The sequence below is a fragment of the Anoplophora glabripennis genome, unplaced genomic scaffold (assembly GCF_000390285.2).
Source record: "Anoplophora glabripennis isolate ALB-LARVAE unplaced genomic scaffold, Agla_2.0 scaffold460, whole genome shotgun sequence".
In the NCBI taxonomy this organism is placed as follows: domain Eukaryota; kingdom Metazoa; phylum Arthropoda; class Insecta; order Coleoptera; family Cerambycidae; genus Anoplophora; species Anoplophora glabripennis.
The window spans coordinates 350856-367377 of NW_019416794.1; the positions used below are offsets into that span (position 1 = coordinate 350856).

The 16522-nt window shown below is 33.4% G+C and overlaps 1 protein-coding gene across 2 annotated transcripts in view; it reads left to right on the top strand.

Moving 5' to 3' along the window:
• Nucleotides 1-16522, top strand: part of LOC108911361 (C-terminal-binding protein) — a 211623-nt gene that overhangs the window by 136867 nt on the left and 58234 nt on the right. For both annotated transcript variants that reach the window (XM_018716277.2, XM_018716278.2), the window contains exon 2: nt 2440-3158. In XM_018716277.2, coding sequence (XP_018571793.1) covers nt 2676-3158 — 483 coding nt within the window. In that variant the 5' untranslated portion in view covers nt 2440-2675. The remainder of the gene's footprint in view (nt 1-2439; nt 3159-16522) is intronic.

Below are 16522 nucleotides of genomic sequence, written 5' to 3' on the forward strand. Positions count from 1 at the left end.
TATTTGATAAATATAACTTACATAGCAATGTATGTAAAAATCGATATAAATACATAATTAAAATGTTTTTTTAAGGTTCTTATATTTTTTAAAATTGCTACTTTGTCAAACCTTTAAAAAAAGGATGTGTTTCCTAATAAGTTGATGGGCTCATAGAAAATAAACTTTTCCTGAACTACCTGCATGTCCTCGTTATTTGTATTGATCCAAGCCTTTTTTAAAAAAACTTTATTATAACACCATTCTGGTTTTCAATTATCCGTCCTAAAAACCAGTCTTCTTCATAAAATATTGCACAGTACTTTTCGATTTTTTTCCCTGTCAAGTGTCAACACAAGATTTTAAAAATTTTACAACCTGAAGAACACAAGGTAACAAGTAATATAAGACGAGTCGGTCTGCTCCTCGGTCTGCCCTAAATTAAGTGATATCTTAGTTTTATTCTCATTTAGGAGAATATTTTCCACCCTAGCTTCCACGCCACTTTGTAAATTACTAAATATATAATTCTTGATCCATCTAACACATTTTTGCACTATTTAATTTTTTTCTCCGACAGAAATCTCAAGGCATCGGTTTTAGTTTTTATTGATGTTATTTTTCTTTTCTTACAATTAGTAGGCACAACGCATTCAGAATGTGGAGATATTGAGGATTGATGCAGAGGTCGTTACAACATTCAATATTTAAGTATATTTAGATATTCAGGGTGATTCAGAACTTATCAAAAAAAAAAAAATTCTGGATGTACAGGGGACCCTTACAAATACAATTTTGTAAAGAAAAAATCAAAAAGGTCAGTTCGAAAATGATTTAAAAATACACTTCTGCACAACACTGGAAACTGGTCCACTGTAAAACCTGACCTCGCACAATGCGACCGGTATGGCGGCGTGATAAAAACGGACAAAAACTTTCGCAAGGAAAGAAATATGTAAATAGAATTTTATCGCACCTATTTTANCAAATCTATCCTCAAATATTTCAAAAATAGATTTTTCCATGTCTTCCTGGTATCTTTTGCACCGAGGGCACATCTGAGGGTACACAGGTGATAAGGCGTTATTCGAAACCATTTTGTAATACAAAGTAAGAAGCAAAGAATGAATTATTCGAAAGTTAAATACTTTTCACAATGACTGGTAATGATTCTGTGGGTGTCTCCAAACATGTAAATTTTAAGACAAAACAAATTAACTTAAAGCGGTTTATTTATAGAGCAGTTATTTTAGCGAGAACAGATTTACAATAAGGATCTAATAAATATATTTAGGTTGATTTTAAAAAAAAATTGATTAATTTATATTGAATATTCATTAACTTATATGTTTGGAGGTATATGTACTTATATATGTTTACATTTGCCTAAAATTGAGTTTAAAAATTATTGCAAAATTACTTGCCTTAATAAAAGATTTTCAGAAAAATTGGGCAAATTGTAAACTTATAAACACATCCAAGTGTAGTTAACCATATTCAAAAGTATTTAATTTAATTGTATTTAAGTGTATTTAATGGCATTTAAAAATATTTAAGTATATTTAGATATATTTAACTGTATTTATGTATCTAATGGTATTTAAAAGTATTTAGAACTAAATTGCACATATTTAAAGAGTGGCCAACCCTTCGATAGAATCATACCGTATTTTGTGTAGGATTCCATAACTCTTTAATATTACTTGTTTTAACTTTTGTAAATTCATTTCTATCTACTTTACATAGTAACAATAGTATAGTTCAGCTAAACTAGGTTAATGTCAGAGGGCATTGACATTGAGATTCACAGATTAAATACATACACTGTTTTAAAAAAAAAATAGTAACACATAATTGTTTGCAAAAACTTAAAACGATTTTATAAAATATTTCATATCAACTAGGTACGTACCGATATTGGTTAATAAATAATAAATCTCGTAAATAAATTAATTGTTTTAAAAACAATAGAATGTATTTTTAATGTTCCTCGCTTCGTCCACATTGATATCAAAAAAAATATGACGACTTTAAAATAACAAGTCGCTAAGCCATGCAAAAGCAATCTGTTTTACTAAATTATTTTCCACTGTTCCCCTCTAACAACTGATAAACTGATAAATAAATCAACAAACAAACCCGATAGCAAAAATTAAAGTGCATAAAAAAAGAATTTCAGATACGTAGTCAGGGGGACACGTAGGTACTATTACTCCTAAAAGAACTGACCCCCATAAAATTACACACTGTTTAACCAGATTGAGACTGGAATATTGTGTTTTTCTTTCGATATCAAATTATACTAACTATAGCAGAAAAGGCAATGGAGATTCCAAAAATATTTAGTCTTTTTCTGTACTATTTTTCATTATATTTGTTAAAAATTATTAACATTATTATCATTATCATTATTATTGTTAGTGCTAATAAATCATTATTTATCATTTTTTTTTGTTGCAGGCCATCTTCATGTGCGACAATGGATCGTATCTTCAGCCGCGAAGCGTAACCTAAGGGTCGACGTCGCGGTAGCAGTGGTCGTCGGGGTGCCGGGGAACCGAAAGAAGAAGCCGCGGCCCGAACAGGCGGGCGACGCCGAGGAGTGCGGTGGTGCGAGTGGCGGAGTGTGAGGTGCAGTGCTGGTGCATGTGCGGCGGCTAGTGGCTAGTTCCTTGTGATCTGGTGAGCGTTCCTCAATGGACAAACGGAAAATGATGCCAAAAAGGCCTAGGTTCGAATCGCGCGGTCCCATCTCCAACGGACCAATGCAGGCGCGACCCCTGGTGGCGCTGCTGGACGGTCGCGATTGCTCCATCGAGATGCCCATCCTCAAGGACGTTGCCACCGTGGCCTTCTGTGACGCGCAGAGCACCAGCGAGATACACGAGAAGGTGCTGAACGAGGCCGTGGGCGCGCTCATGTGGCACACCATCATCCTTACCAAGGAGGACTTGGAGAAGTTCAAGACTCTCCGCATCATAGTGCGTATCGGCAGTGGCGTCGACAATATCGACGTGAAGGCGGCCGGCGAGCTGGGGATAGCGGTGTGCAATGTGCCCGGGTACGGTGTGGAGGAGGTGGCCGATACCACGTTGTGTCTCATCCTCAACCTATATAGGCGGACCTTCTGGCTGGCCAACATGGTCAGGGACGGGAAAAAATTCACGGGACCTGAACAGGTAAACTTCCACCATCAACAGTTATTGTATATCAAATCACTTCTGAAGTGAGAGTTTAGCATTCCCTTCCAAATCTTGGGAAAAGGTCGTTGTTCTAGGATGACTCGGTATAATATAATATAACCAAAAGAGATGGTTATAACATTTGACATAACTATTTAAAAATTTCATACGAAAAGGAGGGAGATAACTATCCCTTAAACCTTAAAGGAAAGTGGTAGATGTATTTTTTCGAGATATCTTCAAATCCAACATGAAAAATAGTTCTAGGAGTAACTGTCACTGTTTCATCCCCAACTATTTTATTTTTACACGATTTTTTTAAATTCTTGAAAAACAGATCTGTGGACTATCAAGAGAATAGGTACTTTTGTTAAATCGTGGTAAATTTAACCGTTTCAGTTTTCAGACCGACAAATAAGTTTGTGTTTCTGACTCAGGCAAAGCTGCACGAGATTGGGGAAAGAATGCATTCCACTAGAAAGCATAGGACGTAGACGCTGCGCTTTGGAACAACGACTACCTGGAGCGTTTCTCTTGATCCAGTCCGCATTTGTGGGCGGAGCTATCTCAGATGCAAACTTATTTGTAGCATAAAATAAATATCGAATATTTCCATTGATTAAATGCCCATTGAAATGTCACACGCCGCGAACAATTTCCATGAACAAACGCAGTACATTAGTTATTGTTTAAAAAAAAATAGGTAAATTTATTTTTAGTGGGGAGTTAAACAGCAGGATAGATAATATTTGGAAATTGAAATATACCGGGTAGGAAAGTACCGATGGTCTATCTGAAGTTACGAGAGAGAGCGATAAAGTAAGCCATAGAAATCCATGCGATAGAGAAGGATGGCTATAATGAAGGCGTCTCATAGTCTCCGCCCGTTTCGCCCTTCCACAAATAAGATCCACTTCTTATTTGTGGAAGGGCGAAATGGGCGGTGACTATTAGACGCCTTCACTATACCCATCCTTATCTATCACATGGATTTCTATGGCTTACTTTATCGCTCTCACGTAACTTCAGGTAGACCATCGGTACTTTCCTACCCGGTATTATCATGTGCAAATTAAATTTTTTTAACATGCAGGGTGCAACATTAGTGCGTCGAAGTACGATATATCCTTTATTATAGAAGATATCAAAAAAAGTTATTTACAAAAATTGTAGCTAACTTAAAACTGCACATTTTAAAATTATTTTCGTGTATATGTATAGGGTGTTACATATTACCAGGGTGAACCACTGCTACTATTTTTTAAATGAGACACCCTATATATTAATTCAAATTTAGATTAAGCTCGTCTCTCCAATGCTTCCAATATAGGGTTTAATTATGTTATACAGGGTATTTCAAAAGTTATGGTCATTTGTATACGAGAATCATTCCCATTGCAGCGTCTTGTATACCCTAAACAGAACAACTTAACAATAATTTTTTGCAGGCATAACTTTTTGATATTGGTACAGTTTTACGAGAAAGAGCTATTTCTTTATTATTGCAACAGTTGAATATATGAAATCTCGAACACATAATTTTCTCAATTTTTTTTAATGAATCATCCTGTATTTTATTTTAGAACCTGAAAATACACTTTATGTTCTTTCATTTTTATAAAGCATTCCCTATAGCTAAAATCATTAATTTTTGATATATTTACCATTTAATTAATTAATAAAAAATAGTTTTAAAAAATTCATATTATAACAAGTTGGTTAATATTATAAGAATTTCGTCTTAACAACGGATATTTTGTAGTTTTATAACAATATGTCAGACTGTCATTTGCCCACGGCCAACTTGTTAAACAGGAATTTTTTAAACACTATTTTTTGTTATTAAATGGTAAATATCTCAGAAATTAATGATTTCAGCTATAGGGGGAATGCTTTATAAAATTGAAAGAATATAAAGTGTATTATCAGTTTTTAAAATAAAATACAGGGTGATTCATTTAAAAAAATTGAGAAAATTATGTATATAACATAATTAAACCCTATATTGGAAGCATGGGAGAGATGAGCTTAATCTAAATTTTTGCAATATATAGGGCGCCACATTTAAAAAATAGTATGTTTGGTTCACCCTGGTAATACGTAACACCCTATATATAATGTGTAGTTTTAAGTTGGCTACAATTTTTGTAAATAACTTTTTTTGATACCTTCTGTAATAAAGGAGATATCGTACTTCGACGCACTAATGCCGCACCCTGTATATAAATTGCGTGTTTGCATTAGTATAAACATAAACGATACGCGTTGGAAAATTTATCACTACAATATAAAATGCAGTGCGAGAAACTAAATTAGGATACATTTGGTATGAACACAAAAATGTTTTAAAAAAATTATCAATCACGTTAATTAGTGTGTTTTATTCAAAAATAATGTATAGGGTGTCCCAACTGATGAGGTCCATGATTTCCCTGTGTTGGCGTTACACTGACTGCGAATATTAGATATTTTAAAACTTGTTCCAAGTCGTACCGGATTTGTTACGACTTTTTTATTATCTTAAACTGTATATAAGTATTGAAAACTAAGTCACGTCGTTATACTAATAAAACGATTTGATACTTCAGCTGTTTGCACTGAATTTGTAGTGCACAATTTTTTTAAAACGCGTTCGTACCAAATTTTTTACACCTTTTTTTTATTATAAACTCTGAAATATTAAAGTCTAGGACTAGAAGACTCAATAAAACATTTCATTGTGCACATTATACGAACAAGAATGGCCCTTACGTATTTCAGAGTAGGTTCGCTACTTTTTTATTATGATATATACTATTGTTACAATGTGTGAAATGAAAGTCAGTCAAAACATTCGCGGTTTATAAACATAAAAAAAAATTGAAAACTTTTTGCTGTAGTACCTACGTGGAGAGGTGCTGAGTAATACCGCGTGGGCCGTTAGCATGGTGTAACAAAATCTCGTAAATTAATAAGATATTGTCAACGAAATAACAAAATTAGCTGATTAGTTCTTTTTTATTTTTTTAGACCAGTCCATTTATCCATACTACTATGAATTCTGAAAATGCTAACTCTTAGGCCCGGTACTTTCAGTCTCGGTTAAGACTTGATCAACTAATCAGACGATTAGACTGTGATTATACTTTATAAATAAATCAGTATATGTACAGTCTAATAGCCTGATCAGTTAATCAAGCTTTAACCGAGACTCAAAGTACCGGGCAGCACTAAAATAGCAAATTATGGTGTCATTATCATTGTCGTATGTGAATTAGACGAGGGGTGGACAACTAGCCCGAAAAGTGTACACCATATTTAAAGAGTTGTCCACTCCTCGGAATTAGACGCCGCGCGCCGATGAACTGCCTGGAGTGCCACCTTAAGGTTCACAATTAATACTGTGAATATATTATTATAAAATAAATCAGTGTATTATAATAATAATAATATATCTACTTCTCATTCTAACTACGAGAATTAGCCCAGAAGTCGGAGACTTGTGCGTGAGAGGAGGCGGCATATTATTATTAAGCAGGCCGCATTTGCGCCCAGGAACGACTTATGTCGGTAGGCCCTAATATTACTCAGTATACTGAAATCATACTCAAAATACTTACTTATTAAGTATCCAAAATTTAAAGAACTGTTACCACCGTAAAAATAAGTTTTAAGTTATTTGAAGAATGTCGCTTTACTAAAAAGGTGTACATATTTTCATATTTAAAAACAGAATATTAGGGAGTCTATTCTTGATTTTGACGTATACAATCGTTTTTCTCTCCTTTCACTGTTTTGTGACTTTTGTGTATATTTTATATATTCTTGTAGACAATTGAAGTCATATGACTCGAGAATAAAATACATAACTACTGTTCCAAAAATAAATATAATGTCTAATACTCATTAAACATTAAATGAATAAAAAAAAATTTCCGCTTACGTATATTTTTTTATCACGTGTTCTACATTGCAAAGAAGATAACAGAACAGAACAGAATTCCGGCGGTACTACTATTCAGGCCAGGTCTGGCCTTAAGGCCTGGATTTTAGTAGAGATCAAAGACCTCAGAATGACTAGACAAGTAATTCCCTATACATTGCAAAGGAATTGTTTTGATTTTCCACAACTTGAGACATCCTGCTATTAAACAAGGATGAAGATAGTTCTTTGTTTACTAGGGAACTCTTAACCAGTAGCGTGTGTGTTAAAAAGGGTGATACATTTTAATATTTGTCTAATTTATATATACTTACCGATTTCACACCTAATTTGATTTTAAAATAATATTAATGACTTCCTTTTTAAATGAATAGAACCATGTTCGTTTTACTCCATAACGGCACTTACTGCCGAAAAAAAAGTAATACTAGTTACAACAATCTTTATTTTCTCAGTAACAATATACATCAATATGTTAAATAATACTAATTAATAAAAGTTTTTACCAGTTCAAATAGGAATCACAAAGTTACAGTTACATATAGTATGGTAGCTATACTATACTTGTATATAATAATATGCATATCAAGTAGGACAATTAAGTGATAAATGAAAGAGAAATAGTAAATGGGGTCATTACACATATTTTTAAGTTCTTTAATTTTTTAAAACAGATTTATTGGATCTAATTTGTTATGGTGGCAATTGATACAAAGTGATCCCGAATTATGTGCAAAAAATTGTTTATACAATTTTAATAGGGTCCTGTATTTTGACTAAACGAACTTGGGAACTCAGGAACTGCTGTGTCCTTAAGATAAACTCGGCAACCAGGTCTTATTAAGAAATCACTTGATGTGAAGTGATCTGAACACACACACTATAGAGAATCAAACGTCTCGGCGTTCAACATTCGAAGGAATCCTAAAATCAAATTACCTAGGTATATTTCCTTTTAAATAATGTTGCCTTTGCAATTCATGTTACTTTTTATTTAACCGTAACACACAATTCACGTTTTAAAAAAATATTTTATATTTTCAATATTATTGCACTGAAAATTTTCTATTTCAATTTTTGTTTTAAACTACCGTTGTTTCTGTTATCTGTTACGCCCATGGTAAATCTACCTACCTGTGAAAAGATCGATTGCCTCCACTTTTAAAGCGAAATCTACATATATCACAATATTTTCCCATTGTCTATTCACAAAAACAATAAAATCTGCCAAAAAAAACTAATAATCCACGGTAAACACAACGTTAAACTCACTAAGGACGCAAAGAATTAATGGCGGCCGACAGTCGTAAACAATAATAAACATCCAGCATAGAGCAGGTACTGCGCGCGCACCTTACCACATGTCTTTAGCCAATAGGAGGCTGAGTTCTCAAAATATTTACAGTAGAACAAAACAAACCAAGACAATGCACTGTCTATCCTTTCTGAGGTCGTTGGTAGAGATCGTTAACGAAATTTCGGCGGATTAGAAATAAATTTTTCGTTAGCAACTTCTGTTCTTTCAGATAGAGTTACGAGTAATAGGGTCCGAAACTCGGTCTGAAATTAATAATCCACCAAAATTTCGTTAACGATTTCTAATAAAATCAAGGCCTTAAGGCCAGATATGGCCGGAATAGCAATACCACCGAAATTCTGTCCCATCCCTAATGAGGAGCATGGCTACCAACCTAAAGTGATAAAAAAATATACGTGAGCTAAAAAAAATGTTGGTGCATTTGGATCATTTTCCTTGTTTTCTAATTGTTTTTTCGTTTTTTTCTAGTATCTTTGCCTTGACATCACAAAACATTTCCTTGAAGAAGTCACCTAAATGTAATAGTGTCTTTTTATGCCCATCTAATACACAAACATTTTTAGGATTATTTGAAAATATTCCATAATACTTATGTTTTTTTTTCGTCATCATCAATATCAATAATTTTTGGTAAAGTTTCTCTAGCAAATTTTTTATTTCATTTTCACCAAAATTTGATAAAGCTGCAGTATTATCGTAACCACTGATTTTTAGAAGGTTAACAATATATTTGGGAATTTTTGCCCCTAATTTGTTTTTAGCAAATTCCCATACATCTAAAACCACAAATAAATAACAATAGTTATTGATAATTTTAACTTGCGTTCAGTATATGTCAGTTATTACCATCATGACTTTAACGTATAGAACTTGTTCTGATAAAAAAAACTATAAACATACTTCTTTTATCTACCTTCCTAAGGGAGATAAAAGTTAAAAGTTTGTGTACTTTACAGATCTTCAGCAAGACGATGCGCATTGAATCGGCTCGGCTCGAATCGGCACGGTACAAGCAGTGCGTGGTCACCTATTTGAATCTATGAATAGGGTTGCCAGATTTTAATTTTATCAAAGGGGGACGCAGTGATGCTAACGGGGGGGAGGGTGGGTGTATAATTTTTTAAGAGTTGCGGTTCTCCGAATTCTCATATATTTATTATTTTTGAGTAAATTAAGTAAAAATTGAAATTTTTTTCAACAGCGTAAACTTTGAGGGTTCAAATTTTTTTTCTAAATCTGGGAAATACGAAAAAGTTTCAACATTTGTAATTATTTTCAGCAATAGGGATAGAGGGCAGGGGCAAATTAAAAGAGTCGAAACCGGTCGACACGTGACGCGACGCCAACCAGGTAGTTCCGTGTCGCCTCTACTGTTCGATTCGAACGGCATCCACACTTTGTCGGCATGCTTTGAACTTTTTATGCGTGTTTTTATGTCTGCTATGTCTTTGTGGACGACTTATACCAATTATTATTGTACTAAAACACTTACCTTCATTTCCAATATCCATTTCGCCTAAGAAAACGACCACAACACGGAAAGGAAATATTTAAGGATATTTCACAATACTCAACATACTGAAGAGATACTCAATGGTACTCAATGTACTCAAACGATACTCAAAATATTTAAATAGTATTTAAATAATATACTTTATATTTTAAAGTACTTACGGTACTCAATAATAATTAAGTAATACTCAAGTACTCAAGCGTGTAGGTGTACACCATATTTAAAGAGTTGTCCACTCCTCGGAATTAGACGCCGCGCGCCGATGAACTGCCTGGAGTGCCACCTTAAGGTTCACAATTAATTTTAGTGTAACAAAACAGTAACAAAAAAGTAACAACCTCTAATACAAATAGAAGATGTAACTGAGAGCTACATTTAGTGGTCAATGCTACTAACTTCCGGAAACCTACATGGGCCAAAAAATGACAGAAAGCAACCTGTATTGCAGAGACTGTGAAAGCATGCTGAGTAGTGTCACCCCTATGAGTAGTTTTAAGTGATCATATTGCCAAACACAACTACTCGAAGGACTATATATCCTTGCTAGCATTAGATTACACCAGCAAGGAGGGTGAGGNGTACTTTACAGATCTTCAGCAAGACGATGCGCATTGAATCGGCACGGTACAAGCAGTGCGTGGTCACCTATTTGAATCTATGAATAGGGTTGCTAGATTTTAATTTTATCAAAGGGGGACGCAGTGATGCTAACGCGGGGGGGGCTTCAATTTTTTTTTAAATCTGGAAAATACGAAAAAGTTTCAACATTTGTAATTATTTTCAGCAATAGGGATAGAGGGCAGGGGCAAATTAAAAGAGTCGAAACCGGTCGAACAGCATCCACACTTTGTCGGCATGCTTTGAACTTTTTATGCGTGTTTTTATGTCTACTATGTCTTTGTGGACGACTTATACCAATTATTATTGTACTAAAACACTTACCTTCATTTCCAATATCCATTTCGCCTAAGAAAACGACCACAACACGGAAAGGAAATATTTAAGGATATTTCACAATACTCAACATACTGAAGAGATACTCAATGGTACTCAATGTACTCGAACAGATACTCAATGGTACTCAATGTACTCATACGATACTCAAAATATTTAAATAGTATTTAAATAATATACTTTATATTTTAAAGTACTTACGGTACTCAATAATAATTAAGTAATACTCAAGTACTCAAGCGTGTAGGTGTACACCATATTTAAAGAGTTGTCCACTCCTCGGAATTAGACGCCGCGCGCCGATGAACTGCCTGGAGTGCCACCTTAAGGTTCACAATTAATTTTAGTATAACAAAACAGTAACAAAAAAGTAACAACCTCTAATACAAATAGAAGATGTAACTGAGAGCTACATTTAGTGGTCAATGCTACTAACTTCCGGAAACCTACATGGGCCAAAAAATGACAGAAAGCAACCTATATTGCAGAGACTGTGAAAGCATGATGACTAGTGTCACCCCTATGAGTAGTTTTAAGTGATCATATTGCCAAACACAACTACTCGAAGGACTATATATCCTTGCTAGCATTAGATTACACCAGCAAGGAGGGTGAGGAACGACAGTAATCTGATTTTTGACACAAAACTGACGAATTTACCTAAGTGTGCAGACGCATTGTCATGGTGCAAGAACCATGAGTTGTGTCGCCACAACTTTGGTCTCTTTTTGCGGATTTTTTCACGTAACCGTTGCAAAAAGCTTTGATAGTACACACGGTTCACTGTTTATTTTCTGAACAGACCTCGTATATTTGGTGTATTCGACTGATGAATGATCCTATAATGATAATGCTATAAATCAATGCTAGCCGAGGCATAATAGCACTTAATCTCTAATAGATTATTTGCAGACTATTAAAAGGGTCCTGCTAATTTTATATACCTACATCAATTTTGCTTCATATCTCTAAAAAATTGCGCGAAGATACACCTGAACTGTCTCTTCCAAATCGCAGACCTATTTACTATTTAGATAAATGAACAATGCGTCGTATTTAATATTTTCTCTACGTTATACTATTTTTGTATGTACGTTTACGTCGATATTTACAAATTAACAATTGAATAATTTCATATTAAGAAGTAAAGTAGAAAAAATATTTTAGAACCAATAATAATTAATGTATTTTATAGCTGTAACTTATGGTTCAATAAAATGTTTTCTGTTTTCGTTAACATTACAAAGTCGTTTATAATAATTATTATCTTCAATACGTAAATAAATATACAATGACTTCTCGGGTTGCCTCGTAACCATAAAGTTTTATAATTTCGTGCATCACACGCCAGACCTACCTCAACGCGACATTTTATGGGCCATTTTAATTGTGATATTATTGTTAGAGTAATAGGGTTAATTAATCAGTTATTTTCATGTTCGCATAAATTATGTTAACCGTTTACATTTACTTTTACTTATTTAATTGCTCTTTGTTGTGAATGCGAAACTAGTAGGAAGATTTTGTTTATGTTATAGAACAGCTGGTAATATTTTGAAATTGTCGATGGGAGTGACAAGTTGTGGGTGGTTAATAACTTGTGGTATGTATCCGTAGAGGGAGACGATACAGAAATAGAAATAGTAATACAATACCGACATTGTAAACAGCCTAATAATAGAGAATTAGTATACTATTTGTGATTCTATAATAGTTGTATTGTTTGTAAATATATTTGCTTTAAAAAAAATGTTTCTTCAAAAACCATGATAGATCCTTGTAAAGAATTTATTCAGTATTTCAAAACCGTCCTTGGATTTACTGTGCAATAATTTGCTGTTGTATCGTTGTGATTAAAGACAAAAGTATCATTTTCATTCAACCATCGACATCTCGGTAACCACAGACAATATAGCTTTGCTCCAGACCGCTACTGGAACAGAACAGCAGTTTTAAATTTCCGAATTGCCGTAGAGTACACCACCAGCAGAATTTTAGGAAGAATCAAATGCAGCGGCCTGCATTACTACGCGTATCCTAGCAACATATAAACAACAGTTTGGCAATGTTGTCACGCGTACTAACGGATTTATTTTGTACACTTTTTTATCAATAACTGTTTTTTGCGTTACTGTATTTACTTAATTGTATGATGTATGATGTACCTACACTGATATAGGAAATGGAAGATATCTAAACTACTTTTTTTTACTAAAATTTTTATTTTATTAAAAAATGGTGATAATTTCCAAAAAATTTCATGAACAAACATTTTGTTAGAAATTATTGAACGCATTTTTATTAGCAATTCTTTCGGTGTTGCCAGAATAAATGAACGTCTATTTACAAATTATAAATAACGCATAAAATTATTATTAGTAATTCCAAATATCAGTAATTACGGGTTTATAAATTATTAATACAGTTATTTTGGCAAATATCGTCGGACCCATAAAATATTCTAGTTATCAAAATTATCAAATATGTAATATAGTTTTAATTGCTATGAAGGGGAAACTGCAGCAGTAATTTAGTTTATAAGCTTCTGTAATATTTGAGTAGTACTGCATAAAATTTGAGTTATACTCTATTAATATTTGTCTATTTCTATTATTTGAGTAAATTACGAGAGTGAGTATTGTAGTACAAATTTTGATCGGCAGTTTCCTTTCCCTCGAATTGATATTTTAGGTTTGTAAATTATTTTTACACGTCTGTTTTGTAGCAAACGAAAATTTCTCTGATTTGTGACAAATTGTTCGACCTGGTAATTATGATTTCGAGGGTGGTTTATTTCCATTTCCTGCAGTTATAAGTAGATATGTATATTATCAAGCAATTAATAGTTCCATTTTCTTTGCGTAAAATAATATAAATTTAAGTAATTTAAATGATGTTAATTTTAAACTTCGTCTTATCTGTGCCCCTAACTTTGAATTTATTAAAAATTCTTACTATGACCGTTTGTTGACAAATAAATGAGTACAATATTTGTAATATGTTTTTTCCTTGTTCTGGGATATACTTTAATACTTCTACAATGCTTTATAACTTTCAGTTTTAGTTCTGCATAGGCTTTTAAAAACAAAAATATAGTAGGTAAGTGTCTAAAAAAAGTTTTCGTGGAAATAGTGGTAGTCCCGTAGGTATTGTGCTCTAATAGTTCTATTTTGTGCAAATCGCGTCGCTTCTAGCCATTTTATTTGCAGAGGTATCGAATTTAATTTAAGCAGTTTTTGAGAATTTCAGATCGGGGAGTTCTAGTAAAAGTAACAGCTCTGCATTGTGCTTGAATAGTATTTTGTGCAATTTTGTGTCGCTTTAGCCGTTCTAATTGCGGTGAGATGGAAGCACTTTTTGAGAATTTCAAAACGGGGAGTTCTGGTGAAAATAGTAGCAGTTGTGTATTGTGCTCGAATATTTCATGCAAACCGCGTCGCTCTAGCTTCTGTAGTTGCGGAGATATCGTGTTTAATTAATTTAAATTCGATATCTCCGCACCTAGAACGGCTAGTGCGACGTGGTTTGCAGTTTATACTAGAACTATTCCAGCACATTACAGAACTGCTGTTATTTTCACAAAAACTCTTTTTTAAGAAATTTTGTCCCGAGTTCTACCCCTATAAGTACAGGGTGGTCCGAATTTTATGCAGAAATCTTCGAGGGCAGATAGATCTCTTTAATATATGTGTTTGCCTTATAAACATTGGTCTGGAATAGCCCCGTTTTAGAGATTGGTTGTTAAAAAAATTGATTTTTTGTTTATATCTCAGGAATCTATTAATAGATCTCAATAAAATTTGGTACAGATAATCTATGATAGTAGGCCTTTCATTCCTTAAAATATGAGCTCTAAAGGTACAAACAGTGGTGTACAACTGGGCAGGGATCATTTCCTTTTTTATAAAAAACCTACGCCACTGCATTTTTTACAATTGTAAAGGATTTATATTCTAATGCTCAAAATACGTAAAAAAGGTAACTTGAATTTTTTCCCTAAAGTTTGCCGTTTTTCGAGTTATTCATACCAATAGAATGTTTATGCTTAAAAGTAAGTGGAATTTGTAACCACATCAACAAAATTATTTACACTCGTTTCCACACCACCTGTGAGGTAGAGTTCCTTACGCGTTTTAGTTCCCCTGGAAGCCTAACCCACCATCTTTGCAAATAAGAACAACTTAAATCAAAATAATAATAAATGTACATTTATCAAAGGCGAGGGGTAGTGAATTTTCACAATCTGTATATTTGGTTACAAGAAAATCCTCATGAAATTCGGACAAGATGTTTTCAACACGAATTTTTTGTGAACGTGTGGCTCGGAATAATTCGCAATAAAGTTTGTGGACCGTTCTTCTTGCCACCCCGTCTAAATTCCCTGTCATTTCTAAACTTTCTAGAAAACCATCTATTTGAATTATTAGAGGCTGTTTCATTTCATCAAAATAGCTGGATACAATGGAGGGGTGCTTCTGCGCATTCTGTAAGAATAATATAAGAAGACCAAATACCAATGTCAGCCAAAATGGTGCAGAGGGTCCAGTGTCTTGGCCAGCCAGGTAAGACCACAACTACTAAGAAGACGGGTGTAATGAATTAAAAGATTAAAAGAAAACCAACACATGATATTGGTTTCAATTAATTCCATTAATAAAAGATGTCAGAAATGTATCGATGTGGGTTGTTCACATTTTGAATAGTTGTTGTAAATACGTAACGTTAATTTTGTTTCTTGTTTAGTTGCTGTTGGTAAATATATTTTTATTATTACTTTGATTTAAATTGTTCCTATTTGTAAAGAGTATTAGGCCTCCAGGGAAAACTGAAAACGCCAGGAACACTACCTCACAGGTGGTGTAGAAAGGTGTAAATAAGTTTGTCGATGTGCTTACAAATTGCACTTACTTTTAAGGTGGCCATATCCCTGGCCGAGAAATAGCCTTTCTGGCGTTTTTAGGTACTGAAATCTTTAAAAGTAAAACGTGTAGAACAAAAGTAGGCACAAAAATAAAATTCTTGATGTTCTGTTTATTCATTGTTACTATTTAAATTTACTCAAATAAAATAATAACTAAAAAAAGCGTTTGTAAAACATGCGTTTGCTGTCTGCCTCACATTTTAAGAATTATTTTCACATACATACTAATAAATAAAAGTAAACAATTTTATATGTAGGACTAAGCAAGTAAATGTTGGAAGAATATTTACATGTGGAGTTGTATATAAAAAAGTTAATATTTTCGTAGATTTCAGTACCTAAAACCTTGATGGTTTGATCGTTTTTGCACCTGTTTATTCGTTTTACTGCGGCGTCTTTGAAAATACCCAGATGGCATGACATAACATTCTTATTATTTGATAAACTTTAGATTATTCAGTTATTAAATGTTTGAAATTATTTGTATTTGTGGAAAACACTATTTAAAGAATATGGCGCCCTTAAGCATAAACATAAATATTCTTATAATATTATGGTTATAAATGTCTGCACAAGGGGATTGTATTGGTATGAATAACTTGAAAACGGCGAATCTTAGGGAAAAAATTCAAGTTACCTTTTTTACGTACTTTGTGCATTAGAATATAAATCCGTTACAATAACTTGTAGAAAATGCAGTGGCGTAGTTTTTTTGTAAAAAAGTGGTGACCCC